The following is a 15,009-nucleotide window of genomic DNA, read 5'->3' as shown; positions in this document are numbered from 1 at the left end:
CGAGTGAGGACACCGAGCCGCTAGACCCGCTAGGCGGAAAGCGATCGGATGCCGAAAAGCCATCCAAGATAACAAACGTGCAACGGTCGCGAAGCATCCCGCGGTCCGGCCAAAGCGAATAAATATGGCAAAACAAATCACCAGTGTCAAAAAAGGGACACCCGGGCGACGCATGATGTTTCGTGGTTGCTGTGTACGGCCTCCCTCGAAGATGTAAAACACCGCAAAACCGCGATTTTATGACGAAACGACAAGTAGCGAGCGGGAGCGAGAGAGTCAAACATTTGACAGCTGACTTTTTTCGGATGGCACGAGCAAAAGACGAAACGCACATTTGATTACGTGTGTTGGTTGGTTGGTTGTTTGTTGTTGGTTTCAGTTTTTTTTTGTTCAATATATTTTTGTATCATTTTATCCATTCTTGGAGATAATATATAGTTTTTCAATAATGATTAGAATAATATGTACAACAAGTGAGCCTGACCATTCGCTAAAGCGAGAACAGAGAAGTGTGTGTGAGAGAGTGAGAGAGAGAGAGAGAGCGAGAGCTGGAGTAATGACAGATGAGAAGTGTTTGGATTTGACAGTTGTGAGCAACTAGTAAACGAGAAATTGATTCTACTCTGTGTTTGTGTGTCTGTGACTGTGTTAGTGTTCGATCGATCGATTCCAACTGTTTTCTTCTAGTCTTAGTGTACTAGTCACTATCAACTAGCACATCTACTACTCCTCTCTCACTCTCTCTCTCTCTCTCTCTCTCTCTCTCTCCCTCCCCTTCTTCTTTATCGATCAACCTCACTTTCCCTCCTCCTCTTTCCCTTTTACCAACCCGGGCAGCAACATTCTGAGCTCTCTCTCTCTCTCTCCTCTGTTTACTACTTCCCATTATTTTACAGCGCACTAGAGAGCGAGTGTTGCGTGTTTTTCCATTCCTTTTGCTACTTCTACTTCGTTTCATTTTCCTCTCCTGTGAGTGTTTTCCTTCCTTTAAGAAAAACGATACTTCTCATGTTTTTTTTTTTCATTCATTGTCAGATTTTATTTTTCTGTTTTCCGCTACTACATACTCATCACTTCCATCACTTTACCAATCGAGATTCGGTACTTAATTCAACTTTTGCTTTCGTTTGTTTGTCTGCGTCTTTTTTGTATGTCTTTTCTTCTGATTTTGCTTGTATTATTTTACCTTTATTTCTTTACCACTTTGCTCAATATTACAACACGTTCACTTTCACACTGTTCCAGGGAATTTACTCGTTCTCTCCCCCTTTTTTTCTTCTTCTTCTACTTCCACTGCCATATCTACTAGCTCTATGTCCGGGGTTTTATGTTTTGTTTCGCATTTTTTAACCATTCACTCAACCCCCTCCCTCACCCCTCCCCAGCGATCTCTTGTGTTTTTTTGTTGTCGTATTATATTATTCACATTCATACTACCCCGTTCACACACTGCGTTCACACGATTTTATGGGAAATGGAGGGCAAATGGGGCAAACATATTGTACCTAGTTGCTAGTGAGAGATTGAGTGAGTGTCTGTGTGTGTGTGTGTTGTTTTTTCATTGTGTTTTATTTTTTTAACATCGTTTTTTGTTTTGCTTTTATTTGCTCGTTGCTTCGACACCTCGACGCGCCATGGTTCCGATTCGGGCGGCACAAATTGTGCCGGCCCGATGCCATGCTCTAAAACCTTACAATCTAGCGCGAACTTAAATAGTGTACGATATACAGTTAAAATATTTTAATTTGCAATTAAAAATTATGTGTGTATATATATTTATATATTTATAGGTTTATATTTATGTACTACCTAGAGCCGCAAAATGAGTTTTGTTTTTTTCCATTTTTGCTTTATCGCTTCTTTTCGCTTCTTCTTTTTCGTTCCCTTTTTTTCTGCCCGTACTTGCGCAAATAGTTTTCCTTTTTTTCTCCTCTCGGGTTTTCTTTTTTTCGCTAATATCGTGCTTCGTTTTTCTTTTATCTTTTTGTTGTTTTGTTATGTCTTTCCCCTACTCAGAATCCTTGCAGAATTAGAGTTACAGAAAGGGGTTGGGGAACAACCAACAAAAATTTGGATGCCGGGCACGAAGGTCCGAATTGGGGAAGCAACACAAAAAAAACGGAACCATTAAATTGCACAGTTGTTCGCTTGGGGTTTGCTTGCGTGCCGTGGAAATGCAGGACGCAGAGCAATGAGCCGGAGGAGAAACAGAACTATAAAAATTAAAACTGCGACACTACGGCACCGGTGTCGCGTACAGGAAAGCGAAAAACCGTCGTTATAGATCCAGTTCATGCTTGTTTCGATTAATTTAACAAAAAAAAAAGTTGGGAAAATGAGTTAACTCATCCTATACACAGTTACTTCGTACTGCCCTTGCCTTACATACCTAGGAGGGAGGTTAGCGCAGGTCGGTGGAAGGGTAGGATAGGTGGGGTGGTGGAGGGAAGAGGACATTGGCAGGCCTCGAACTTTTGAAATCGATTTGCTGTGAGTCCTTTGATCATACAACCAAACACACACACACACACACACACATGCTGTACCGGGCACTGTAACAGGCAGCGGGTTAAGCCTTGAAACGGTTTCTCGGCAAAAAAAAATGAAAACCCTTCGATGGAAAGTTTGCAACCACAAGAAAAGCGTTGGAGAGAGAAAAGAAAAAAACAAAGCTCCCCAGGCGGAAGAAAATACTGATATGAACTAGTTGATATAACATTTGTCTACTCGTTTCGCGATTCGTTCGCTTTCGTCCTTCGCATGAGTCTTCGATCGAACAGCTACACAAACATCGTCTGGTATAGGAGCCCCTAGTCACCTATATCCGGCCGCCACACCAGAGCTGCTCTGGGCGTCTATGTGTGTGTGTGTGTGTGTGATTAGCTCTTTAGCTTTAAACACTACAAAACCCGCCCCTTTACTAATCCTACCGTCTAAGTGGTTTTCAGTTTTTAAATGTCTATTTTTCACAAAGTAAGAAAACCTGAACGCAAAACCAGACTGTGCGCCAGTCCAGCTTCCAAGCTTTTTGACCGCTCAGCAGTGGTTCGGCAAAATTCGTCAAACTTTTCGGGTGGCAGAGACTGCTCGCTCCATCGATCCCTTCCAGGTGTCGGCAGTGTGTACGGTGGCACCTTGGCGCGAAGGGAACGGAACAGGAAGTGGTTACGAATGTTGCGGAATGAAGCCAGAGCGACCTCAGCTTTTCGTTTGTTTTTCTGTTTTCTCTGTTGTCCTTTGATATGGATCTGCTCTTTTATGTCCGCTCACCTAGAAGAGTGCTTCTTCTGTTGTTTGCTCGTTGCGGTTGATATGGAATCGTCGCGCTGGTCAGGCCGCGTTAAGGGAATACTGCTACTACTTACACCATGTTGACGTACTTGTCCTGCGGGTTCATGTAGTCGAGCCCGTTCGGGCTGAACGTTTGCGAACCCATCGGGCCGGCCAGCGCGGACGTGGACGCGAGCCCAAAGTTCGCGGACGTGGTGTACCCGGTGTGGCCCATGTTGTAGTTGCCCTGGTTCTGGTTCTGGAAGTAGTCCATCTGGCTGTAGTAGGACGGTGTGTTGTAGTTGTTCGGATACTGCTGGTACTGGTTGTGCCAGAAGTTGTACGTCTCGTGGTTCGGCACGTACGACAGCGGATTGTGGGACGTTTGCGGTGTGATCGGTGGCGACGGTGTCGTCATGATGGAGGAGTTCGACCCGAGCGGCGTCAGATTGCCTGCCGACGGTCCATTGCCGAGCCCGCCGCCTGCCCCCACACCCACCCCAACACCAACACCGCCCACTCCGCCCACGCCGCCCACTCCGCCGACACCGCCCACCCCACCGACGCCGGCCGAGCTGAGCGATTGCCCTAGCCGCGAGTTGATGTTGACGTAGGCGGAGGACGAATGGTGCGCTAGGTTCAGCTCCGAGTCCTTCAGCAGGTCGTACCCGGTGGGCTTCATGCCGCCCGGTTCGTTACCGCCACCACCGCCGCCGCCGCCGCCCGCCCCATGATGGTAGGACGAGGGTTGCTCCTTCTTGCAGATCACGTTGATCGGCGGACTGACGGAGGTCGACGGTGTGATCGGCAGTATCGGGGACGCATTGCTGTGGCTCAACCCGAGCGCCCCGTTATGGTTCGGTCCGGCCGGGTTCGACTGGTTGCCCGCACCGCCGGTGCCGCCCCCACCATTGCTGCCCGCGCCCGAACCGGGCCCACTGCCGCCCCCGTTGTGGCTGTTGTTCATCGGCGTGTGCTTGATCGTGGGCTTGTTGTTGGCGTTCACTATCGAGCTCTTGGTACCGCTGTGACTACCATTGCTGCCGGATGCCCCGCCGGACGAGCCGGAGTTCCCGCCGGACGGTCCATTGTTGCCACCGGTCTGACCGGAGCGGGCCGATCCGCTCGCACCGCCACCGGATGATTTGCTGCTGTTGAGATTGGATGAGGACTGGTGCTGGAGCTGCTGCCGGCACTTGGCACGTCGATTCTTGAACCATACCTGCAGGACAAAAAAGAGAGATAGAGCAAGAGAGGCAATAGATTAATATTGTTGCTGATGAGTCCGGAACTGTGGACGAGGTATTTAGAAACGTTGTGAGAGAGGAGAATTCTTTGAGAGCTCTGTTAGGACTCTTGCGGAGTCCTGGTTAATATAAACGTCAACTCACAAGAATTGCAAGAATCTTGATCATATGTGAGTTGAAGGTCTCCCTTCTATCACCAAGAGTGTGCATGAAGGAAGAAGGACTTCTACAAAAACCTTGAGTCCGAACTGTGGACGAGATATTTGGAAGCATTGAGTGAGAGGACTCCGTTTCGGACATCCCACAGCAGTTTAGATCTTGAGTCAGAGGACAATTCTTGGACTCTTAGCCGAGTACTAGCTGCGGTAAACATCAACTCACAAGAATTGCCAGCTCTCTTACGGGGTCTCTTTTACTACGAAGAGTCTACATTGAGATCAACGTCAACCATGCTCTGGAGGATTTCATCCAAGATTCAAAGCTCATAGGACACCTCTGTGTACAAGTTGTGATGGTGGAAATCTTGGAGTTCAACTAAACTCAACTTACACCAATATATGCATAGGTGATACTCTTCAGCTGAGCAAGTCATTCAGCAAGTCCTCAGTACTTACAGACATCTCCCACACCTGGACTCTGGTCTAAATCTCATAACCACCATCGAGCAGAAGGTCCTCAGTAGATATTTGTTATCCGAACTGGACAACTCATCCCAAATATTGCTTTTAGGTCCTCCAGCACTATCCACAGAAACCATTCACCACAAAAGCCACCTCTTCACCAGACAATGAAAAACGAAAACCCATTATGCGGTTGTAATTGCAACTCAATTGTCAGCAGGACAGCGAGAGAGAGAAAAAAAGGAGTCAGTCTCCTGCTGCGTTGCGTACCGAGCCCTACCTACCAGTGTGCTCAGCAACTTCAGAAACAGATAATGATTCTGTAATCACTGCTGGAACCGCCCCTCTTGGGCAGATAATAAGGAAGTAATAAAATTGAAGCGAATCGAAACAAATCACGCAAATCCATTGCGTGCTGCACTGGTGGGTGGCCCTCCTTTTCCCAGGAGGGGCCTACCCGTTGGCTAAGGAGGGTGGAAATCAATTTTCCACCGCTCTGCTTATATCCCGCCGGGATGGCTAGAAAGCAGCCGTATCAAGTAACACGGCACCGTCGGCTCCCGCGGGAAATGGTGGGCTCGGGTTGCAGGCAAGCGGAAAATGTGTTTCCCACAACAGCTGGCCTAGTGTAGGGTTTTGGGCTAGCAGCGTCTTCACCGCTTACAACGCAACAACTGTAAACTGCCCAAAACAAACACACACACACACACATTTTTGGACAGCGATCAAAGAACCTCAAAATCTCAGCTCGGATGGGTAGGAAAAGCAATCTTCTTGGAACCTTTTGTTGCCGTGTTGGCAAATTTGGGCAGCAAAGGGCAACAGATATTGCCATGACATGATCGATGACACGGGCAAGATCGCAAAGGCAAGAAAATGAAGCGATCACACAAACCCGCAAATTGTTTGGTTAGGTTGCGAGCCTCTCTACGTCAAACCATCCGAAGATACGAATCGTTCGTACAGGATGCTTCCAACGATTTGTTGCCAGTAACCGCTTGTATTGCGTATTGTCCGCTGTATAGGCGCATGCAAAGCAAACACAACACAACACAAAACAGTTTGGTTTGTTTGCAAACGGTTCGAACCCCTAGCAAGGAAGGGCTAGAGAAGGGACAGTAGAGTAAAAATCGCACCGAATTGTTCTGTCTATTGATTGCAAAAACAGATGTTGCGCTACCGTGCTTGTTTGCTTTTGCTTTTGGACTCGAGACTGTGTGTGTGCTGCTGCTGTGTTGAATTTATTTTTGCACGAAAAGTTGGTGCGAAAATGGTGACATCTTTAGCAGCTGTTAATTATGTTGCCAACATGTTTACATAAGCCTTTTCGAAAAGTCGGCCTTGAATGGGAGAAAATGTTGAGGAAGTATTTATAAGTGCAAAAAATGTGTGAAAACTTAAAAATTAGGTGTTTGTTGCAATAAATAAGAGATAAAAATGACAACAAAAGTAGTTCTCACATAAAAAAACTTCAAATTAAATTTAAATGATAAAATGATAAAATGAGAAATGAAATCAACATAACAAACGTTCAATTTTACTCCACTCTACAAACATAAAGCAATGAATAGAATGTACCATTTAAAACTACCAACTGTCAACAAGGTTGTTAAATTCACATTAACAAACCCCCTTTTTTCCTGGCCCGGGGATGGAAAACCTCATCATCAAAATGATGCGCCCGACTAGGCAAAACCCCCCATAAAAACGCATGCAACATCTACAATCGATTTTCTGCAACCATACGCACAGATTCCCTGCAATAACAATCACCCCACGCAAGTGATGAGTTTTCACGGTTTGCCGACAGTCAAAACAAAACAGATTTTTCTCCCATTTCACCCACACATACACACACACACACACAAAAAGCGTCACTCAACCGAAAAGCGGACGGTGAATGAATATCAAATCCTTGATTATCACTCCATTATAGCCGGGAGGGTGCCCGCCACAGTGTTCGCCTTCTTTCCCGCAAGAAACAGCATCAACCATAGGGTGGTTTTCCTAGCGCACTGGACGAAAAAAAAAGCGAAGAAGCACCCGCCCTAGCTGCTCGGGGGCAATTGATTTAAAATTAAAATTAAATCAACAAACAAGCAAGGCGTTCGGCGGCCAAAAACGCCATAAATGTTTAATTCGCCACAGAAACAATCTTGGGCGGGGGAAGAAATGGAAATGTGTCACTTGACACCACCATCATCACCTTTCCCGAGGGGCGGCCGTGTTTGTTTGCTGTTTCCTTAAAACCCAATCCCAAAACCCCACCCTCCCTTCCACCATCCCTCACTCGCTCAGCAGTGGCATGTGTTTTGCCGGCGGAAAATTCACACCCGAACCCGAACCGAACGGGGTGTTAGGGGATTTTCCGCCGGGCCGAACGCGCGGCTGCACACTGCTTTCCCACGTTTTCCATTTTTAAAACACACACACACACACAAAGATTCGAGGGGGGGGGATCACTCACCTGTACTCGCGATTCAGGAAGATTGATCTTGAGTGCAACCTCTTCGCGCATGAAAATGTCCGGATAGCGTGTTTTGCCGAATAGTGCCTCGAGCACGTCGAGCTGGGCCCGGGTAAAGGTGGTCCGTTCGCGGCGCTGTTTCCTTGGATTTACACCTATAAGTTGAGGTTTTGGGTTTTTGTTTTGGCAAAACGAAACGAAAAGAAAGAAAACGAAGAAACAAATGTTAGTAAAATTGTTCAAAAGAGCTTCAATTTGTCGGCTTGGTTGGGGATGGGTTGAGGGTTGAGGATTTTTTGAGGAGGGAAAGGGTACTGCTGGAGGCAGGTAAGAAGATAAGCTTTGATATAGACTACAGTCGCAAAAATACAAACTAATACATAGGAACAATTATCTGAAACGCAAAAACAATTCACGGAACAAAACCAAGAATGAAATTTGGAATAAATAATTGGTAACCTCGATTTTCCATTAAATTTTCATCCTTTTTTATAATGAAAACTAATAATTATGAGAGAGAGAGATTTCCGCAAACATCTTAAAGAAGAAATTTAAAAAATGTTGGTAAAAGAGATAATGGAAACAGAAGAACGACATTGAATGTCCTGAGCATAATCCAGGCTTGTTCGTTAGCTTCTTCCACTAGTTTTTCAGGGTTAGGTCCTTAGGCATCCTTCCCATCCGCTTGGCTGGATGTGATGTCCTGCAAGAACACGGAAGTATAGTTAGTTTCGCTGGAAGTGTGAAGATAATGGTTACTGTTTTTTTTTTGGCTAGAAAATCGGTTAAAGAAATTACAAATCTGTCACGCGTTAGCGTTACGTAACGCTTTTTCCCGGATTTCTCGACAATGAACCGTCGGACGTCACCTAACGCGTTTTCGCTGTGTGTAATCGCCACTCAGAATCACCAGCTGCAACCCAAATGCAGTTTACTAGCTTCAGCTGACGTTTCCGAGACCTTGCAGGGACTCGGTTAACGCCAAAAGTTCTAATTTTAGTTTATATGTTTTGAAGGGGCATCAGGAAACTAAAAACCGGATATCATTGGGAATGCCAAACGGTGTTAAAAAAAAGAAGGGTGTAGAATAAAAGATACAACACACCAGACACACACACACGGACACCGCACGTATAGAGACGGTTTTTGTGTTAGGTTCCGGGGTCCGGGACCTCGCAGATGCCAAACCAAATGTTTGACAAATTTATTCCAAATCACGCCTCAGCTACCACCGGTAGGCCGATACAACAGGGGCACACGTTGCTGCGAGCATGCGCTAAGACAAAACACACATACACCGGACACACACACACACAAACACGGGCCTCAAGACAACAAGACCCCTGATTTATGGTAGGCTCACGTACAGAGTGCGCCCCCTAAGCGACCAACTGTTTGATGCTGCTACTAGGAAAGAAAAAGAGCGATAAAGAGCAGAAGAGAAGGAGAGAGAGAGAGAAAGAGAGAGGGAAAAAGGGCCGAGGGGAAACTGGGTTCGAACCTCCGCAAATCCAACCAATAGCGCCGGGAAAGTCTCGTACGTCCATCCGCCAGTTTTTTTTTTTTTGCAAGCCGCCGAGATATCTCGCGGTCCCAAAATGCTTCAAAATGGTGGCCGTCGTTGTCATTGTGAAGTTGTCTTTTTTCTCTCGTTGTGCGCGTGTGTGTGTGATTTTTATTGCAATTTGCTTTTACGGTGTTTTTTTTTTCATTTTTCCCTATGCTTCACAGCAGCCGGCCCAGTCTGCTTATGGCTGGCGCCAACAGCAGCGCCATCTTTCCATTTTTCTTCTTGATCTTCGTCCCACGGCACGAAGATTTTGCATACAGCGCTGCTTTCGATGCTGACGTGAAAGTCCTAAGACAGCGCTAGAGTGTCGTGTCAATATTTGTCTTTGCCGCACGAAAAACAGGGCCAATTCCCAAGTCACGTGCTGCGGCGGGTCTTCCACCCTGGCCTAGAGGCTCTCTTGAGCTCGAACATTGGAGTGGTGGGTGTAGGTGAGGTGCGGGGGTGGTTGTTCTCTCCGGCCACCGAACCGGTAATTGATATGCAAACACTCACACACACGCGCGCTCGCTTTTCGCTCACCCAAGGAAGTGAACCTTAAAATTCGATATCCTGAGGACGTTCTGTTCCGCCTCGGGCAGAGGCGTCGGCGGAGGACTTTAACTTTTTTTTCCCCCGGCAGGATCTTCATTGAGCGTATTGATTACAGTAAGGGACGGGAAGCGAATAAAGGGAAGGAGTGGTGAGGTTTGGGAAAGACAACGCGATCGAAACCCCGGCGGGAGTCGTGTTGCAGTTGGATGGAAGACAAACAACAACAACACAACATTGAAGGTGTCTGGCAGTCGTTTGGCTTGGTTTTTTGTTAGTGTCCCCGTATTAATTAGCCGTCCGCTAGAATTTCCCAAACCGGAGCAACAATACTAGAGAATGGGGTTTTGCAGCGGTGTCTAGAAGGTGTCCACCAAATGGACAACAGCTACAAACCGAACGTTACAGAAGCCTTACAGCCTGGGAAGCCTTACGGATGCGGCTTGCGCCGAACCGAAAACCACCGGAGGACTCGCTCCTCACACAAACGCCAAAAGGTCATGCACTCTGGCAGTGGGGAAGTTTCGATTTTTTGTTGTTGGTTTTATTTCTGTTTGGTGTTATTGGAGTCTAATTCTCGATACGTCCATCAACAAATGGGTTCCAACAATTGCACCGTTCGTAAAGTCTTGGACACTAGACTGGAGCGTTCGCCCAGCTACCAATTCCCCGCTACGATGGCGCCCTCGCGCCAACTTCGGATGCACCGTAACCGGGCGGGCTAGCTCGTTTGATTGTCGTTTGCCACCCCGTTAAGCGGTTTATCTCTCGCCCGGTCCACGCGAACTTACCAGCTGCAACGGATAGCGCTTGTGGGGGTCTTTTTTTTTTTGGGCGAACCGTGTAAGGGATTTCAAATTTCGATTACCGAATGCATTGGGTGAAAATGTGTTTTTCCTATCCCAACTTTGTGCAGACTGCTGGCAACAGCCAACGGAAGCTGTCGCGAAAACTTTACATCCAGCGAATCCTGAGCACAGAGCAGTCCAGTAGTCTGGGCCAGTGTTTTGAACCATCAAGACTCACATTCACTTCAGCGAACGAGCATCCCAGATCCATTAGGCGAACACACACTACCGCATGGTAAAGTAACAACAGTTGAAAAGAAATTAAAGTCCCAACACAAAAAAAAAACCAAGAACCAAGAGAACCAGAAACACTCCAACATTCGCCATTCGCAGCAAACGAGCGAAACCGAGGCTCACAAATGGCCGCTTCTCGATTCATTAAAATTTAATTTGTCACTCAAGCGCAACAGCGCTCGAGCCGTAACCGTAATGAGGAAGCTCCAGGGCAGGGGAGGCACCAGGGGAAACGAAAACGACAGCTTTCATTACCATCTCCCGTGGCAGAGTGAATGTCCACCACGATTTTTTGGAGTTGGGCAGTTTACCACGTCAAACATTTGAGAATTCTGGAGCTCCCAACCAACAACAAAAAAACACACACAAAAATTCTGAGACTTGCGTATCGCCATCTTAAAAGAGGGTCGCCGCTTCTGTCAGTCTAGCACTTCGGTTTCGGGCAGGCGCTCGCGCCATTGCTGTCAGTTGCCGCTTCCCGTTTGGAGCTTTGAGCGGCCCTAAGGGAAGCAAAGACCAACAACAACAACAACAATCTACCCGGCCAGATCTAGAGATCTGGATCCTTCGCCCGTCAGCACGTCATGGGAACGGTGTCAAGTTGGGGAAAGAAAATGCCCACCAAGTTCCACCGAAAACCGTCCAGTATCCGTGGACCTGGCGTGGCGGCGTGTCGCTTTTGATGGGGCGTCTTTAAGAAGAATAAAAAAAAAGAGTGAAATAAGAAGGGCAACATGGGCGGCTTGCTTTTAACCTTCAGAAGCTACCTTCTTCTGCCTTGTACCGCCATTACCCGGGCAAGTCCGAAAAATTGGAAGAACGCTGGAGAAACGGAGAAACAAAATAAACGTGTAGATACATAGAACTGCAAAAGGGAAGCAGCAAAGTGACGGATGAATTATTGTCACGGTGATCACTCGAGCGTAATTTTGGACGGAGCCGTGTGCAGTAGGCGACGCTCAATGCCTTCAACTTCAAAACTTCACGTCTTCGGTCGTTCGGTTCGGTGTTCCAGCTTGTGCTCTTCCCAGGGGGAGTTATTTTTGTATATTTTTTGTTGTTCGTTTCAGATAACAGACAGTGAACACTAGCTACGGAACTACTGCTACCTGCACTTGGACACTACATTGGAATGACAAGGAATGGTGGTGGTTTCTTGGAGACGGTGGGGAGATTGGGAGTAGGGAGTTTGGGAAGTGGGGGGAAGGGGTTATAACTGCTGGCACTCCTCTCCAAGCATGCAATGTCCGTAGACAGTAGAAATACGAATCAATCATCCACACCAGGATGAGGGATCCACCTCGTTGGAGAGGAGAGCGATCCCTCAGACATTGGCGGCGTGCGATTGCGCTCCAGGCGTGGAACAGCTGGAGTGGATGAAGGCTGTATCTGGAGAGGAGATGATCAGACGGAAGCTGTAAAATTAACGAAGCTACCAGTTTTGAAATGGTACTGATGTTCGTGGTGGCGGGATTAAGTGACTAGAGGCTCTCACTTGCGTTCGATTGCTTCTCCCTTCGCAATACTATGCTTTGGGAAGGGCAAAACGCGTTAGCCATTGTTGTGTCCTCAGTAACCTTATCCTGCATATAATTTTGCAGCTTCCGTCCGTCGACCAGGCGGTGGCGTTTGAGCATTATAATTAATTAGAGTAGAAGAAAAAAGCGAATATTTACCCCACATACCTTGCGGAAATCCTACAGCATCTAGCCCGTGGGGAAGACCGAACGGGGCTAACGATGTCATAGGCATTCCGGGCGGTAAAGGACCATGCGGATGGGCATGGTGTGGATGATGGGCGGTACCGTACCCGTGCGGGTGCGGTCCGAGATCGGACGACTTGAGGAAGCCCGCCATCAGGGCCTCGGTCGAGTGGAGCGCCACGGTGGATGGGTGTTGTTGGCAGTACCGACCCCCAACAGACGCGTACTGATGCGCGTAGCTGCTCACGGTGCTGGCGTTACGTTGCAACGGTTCACGACCACGCTTCCTCGGCTAGCGCTGCTTATGCTCTAGAGTTAGAGAAGAATGAAAAAGAAAAGAACGAACGAGGATGAGTATTTAGTGTGCGTGGAATGTTTCTTTCGAACTGGACGAGGTGAACCTTCATGCTTCATGCAGCGGTGATGCCTTCGGCAAGCCATCACAAAGGCTTCCTCAGGTTCCCGACCTTGACCCAACACTATAGCTGCACCAGGATAATCCTTAGCCGTGCCGAACCTCACACTATTCACCGGGCCTTGAGGTGGCCCGAGCTAATCGGGCTTTCCGAAGGATTCCCGAGGAATCCTGCTCTCGCTCACCGACTCCAAAGGGAACCAGAGATCCCGGGATGCAAAAAGGGATAATCCCACCGTTCTTCTTTTTGTTTCCCCCCCGTGTTTGTTCCTGCGCAAAGCTCCGTAGGCTGTTTGTTTTCTTCTGATAGACACCGTCTGCCGGTATGTTGTCGCACAGAAGCTAGAGACAGGTATGCATTGGTTATCCGAAAACCTGACAACCCACACACACACACACACAAGCTCAAAAGCGAGCGAACATAAATAATCCATTAAAAAGGTATCGGCAGGCAAAGGTTCGTGTCACCCGTGATGGGAAATATTTCGTCACTCACGTCACAGCCAGGACGGAATCTGAGCCGGTCGCTCGAGCGAACCTCGGTCGCTAATCACCCGCACGGAATCTGTCCGACCGTTGTAGGACACGCGGACGCCACTCGGAGGCGTTTTCGAGGTTGAGGCATTACCCGATGAGACCGAATTCCTGGCTGACGGAGAGCGTTCCGGGCGTAATATTGAGCGCCACATTCCATTCGCGCTGATGTCGTGCATCTTCGCAGTCGGTAGTGTTGGTGGTTTGGAAATTTTCGTCACCGATAGGTAACGGTGGACGGTCGCTTGGCAACGAACTTGGTATCGCTCATTTGCACCGTACCGTGGCCACAGCAGAAGCGTTCGAGAAATCGAGGGTGACTGATAGGCTTTTTCGTACCTCAAACATTTGACAAAACTTTTGTGGAAACGGTAAGAGACTTCCTGCGGTTTGGCGGAAAGGATCATGCTTTGCGTTAATGGGAATGGGAAGCCGAACGTGCTCGGTGCTCTCGCCCGTGACTGGAACAATGGTTTAGGCCGAACTATTCATACCACCATGGCCCGAGGAACGGCGAGACCTTTCGGGATATTGGCCGGGATTTTTTTTTTCTTCCTCCCTGATGTAGTATTTTCATTTGTTTTCGGGCACGTTCTTTGCATTTGTCAACTTGGTGAGCATGGTATGCATTCTTGTCAATTTCTGCACATAAACGCAGGGAGAGAAGCGAGAGAAGGAGACCTCAGTAAGCCGACAGTGCACTGCATTGATTGAAAGCGTAAATATTGTGCTCGCACACACACACACAGTCCGTATATGTTTGCTTTTGATCATTCTGCTCAATTCTCAGGTAAATAAATTTCATTCAATTAGCCGACGCGGCTGAGATCGTGGCCAACGTACGACCATGAATCAACATTATTTCACACTCGGTGCGAGCGAACTCATCGGGCGAGAGTGCGGGCGCGCGCCCGCTGACACAACGCTGACTGTTGTGTGCGTCGCGTGTAGTCAAGAGTGTCATCTCGTTAGAAAACTGACAGCATGCTACACCGGCTTCACCTTCACAAGTGACCGAAGAAGGGGGGCTTCGGTACGTTGCTTGTGCCCCGGTGTGTGGTCCAGTCCGTGGACAAACCTGGGCCTTGGTGTGCGGAATTTCGGTACCATAAAACCATCTCAACCATCCCTTTCGAGGAAGGGCAAACCTCCCTCCGAGGGATGCTGAAGGCCCTTGTTTGTGGTCTGTGCTTCGCAACAATTCCAAAACACTGATTTCCCTTAGACTTTATCATCGTCATAAATCTCGTGCGCTGGTGGTGGTGGTGGTGGCGCCTACCACCCGGCTATCATAATTGCCGAACGGATCGCGCTAAACTACACGCGCCGGACCATATAAAACAACAACAACAAAAACCGTCAAATTGATTGAACAAGAAAATCAAAGGAAAACGTCAAGAGAGCGATAGAATAAATAAACAAAAGGAAGAAACCTGAACGCAAACAACAACAGAAGAAACAAAACATCATCTCATCACGAAGAAAACCCTTTTCCGAAAACTGAACCCGGGGAATGCTAAACATACGCGGGTGAAAGCGAGAGAGATAGAGAGAATAACAACACGAACGA

General features: G+C 47.8%; 1 protein-coding gene across 2 annotated transcripts in view; it reads right to left on the bottom strand.

The window, feature by feature from the left end:
- Positions 1-338: 338 nt before the first annotated feature.
- LOC118506611 (homeotic protein ocelliless-like) overlaps positions 339-15,009 on the bottom strand; it is a 31,529-nt gene continuing 16,858 nt past the window's right edge. The window contains exons 2-4 of one of the 2 annotated variants that reach the window (XM_036043989.1): positions 12,473-12,799; positions 7,605-7,759; positions 339-4,492 (exon numbers count right to left, since the gene is read on the bottom strand). In XM_036043989.1, coding sequence (XP_035899882.1) covers positions 3,362-4,492; positions 7,605-7,759; positions 12,473-12,644 — 1,458 coding nt within the window. In that variant the 5' untranslated portion in view covers positions 12,645-12,799 and the 3' untranslated portion in view covers positions 339-3,361. Of the gene's footprint in view, positions 4,493-7,604; positions 7,760-12,463; positions 12,800-15,009 lie in introns of both variants that reach the window. The other variant, XM_036043981.1, reaches the window with a different exon arrangement.

The sequence above is a fragment of the Anopheles stephensi genome, chromosome X (genome assembly GCF_013141755.1).
Source record: "Anopheles stephensi strain Indian chromosome X, UCI_ANSTEP_V1.0, whole genome shotgun sequence".
Taxonomy (NCBI): domain Eukaryota; kingdom Metazoa; phylum Arthropoda; class Insecta; order Diptera; family Culicidae; genus Anopheles; species Anopheles stephensi.
The sequence above is the reverse complement of the archived record's forward strand: the minus strand, read 5'-3'. Positions and strand labels throughout refer to the sequence as shown.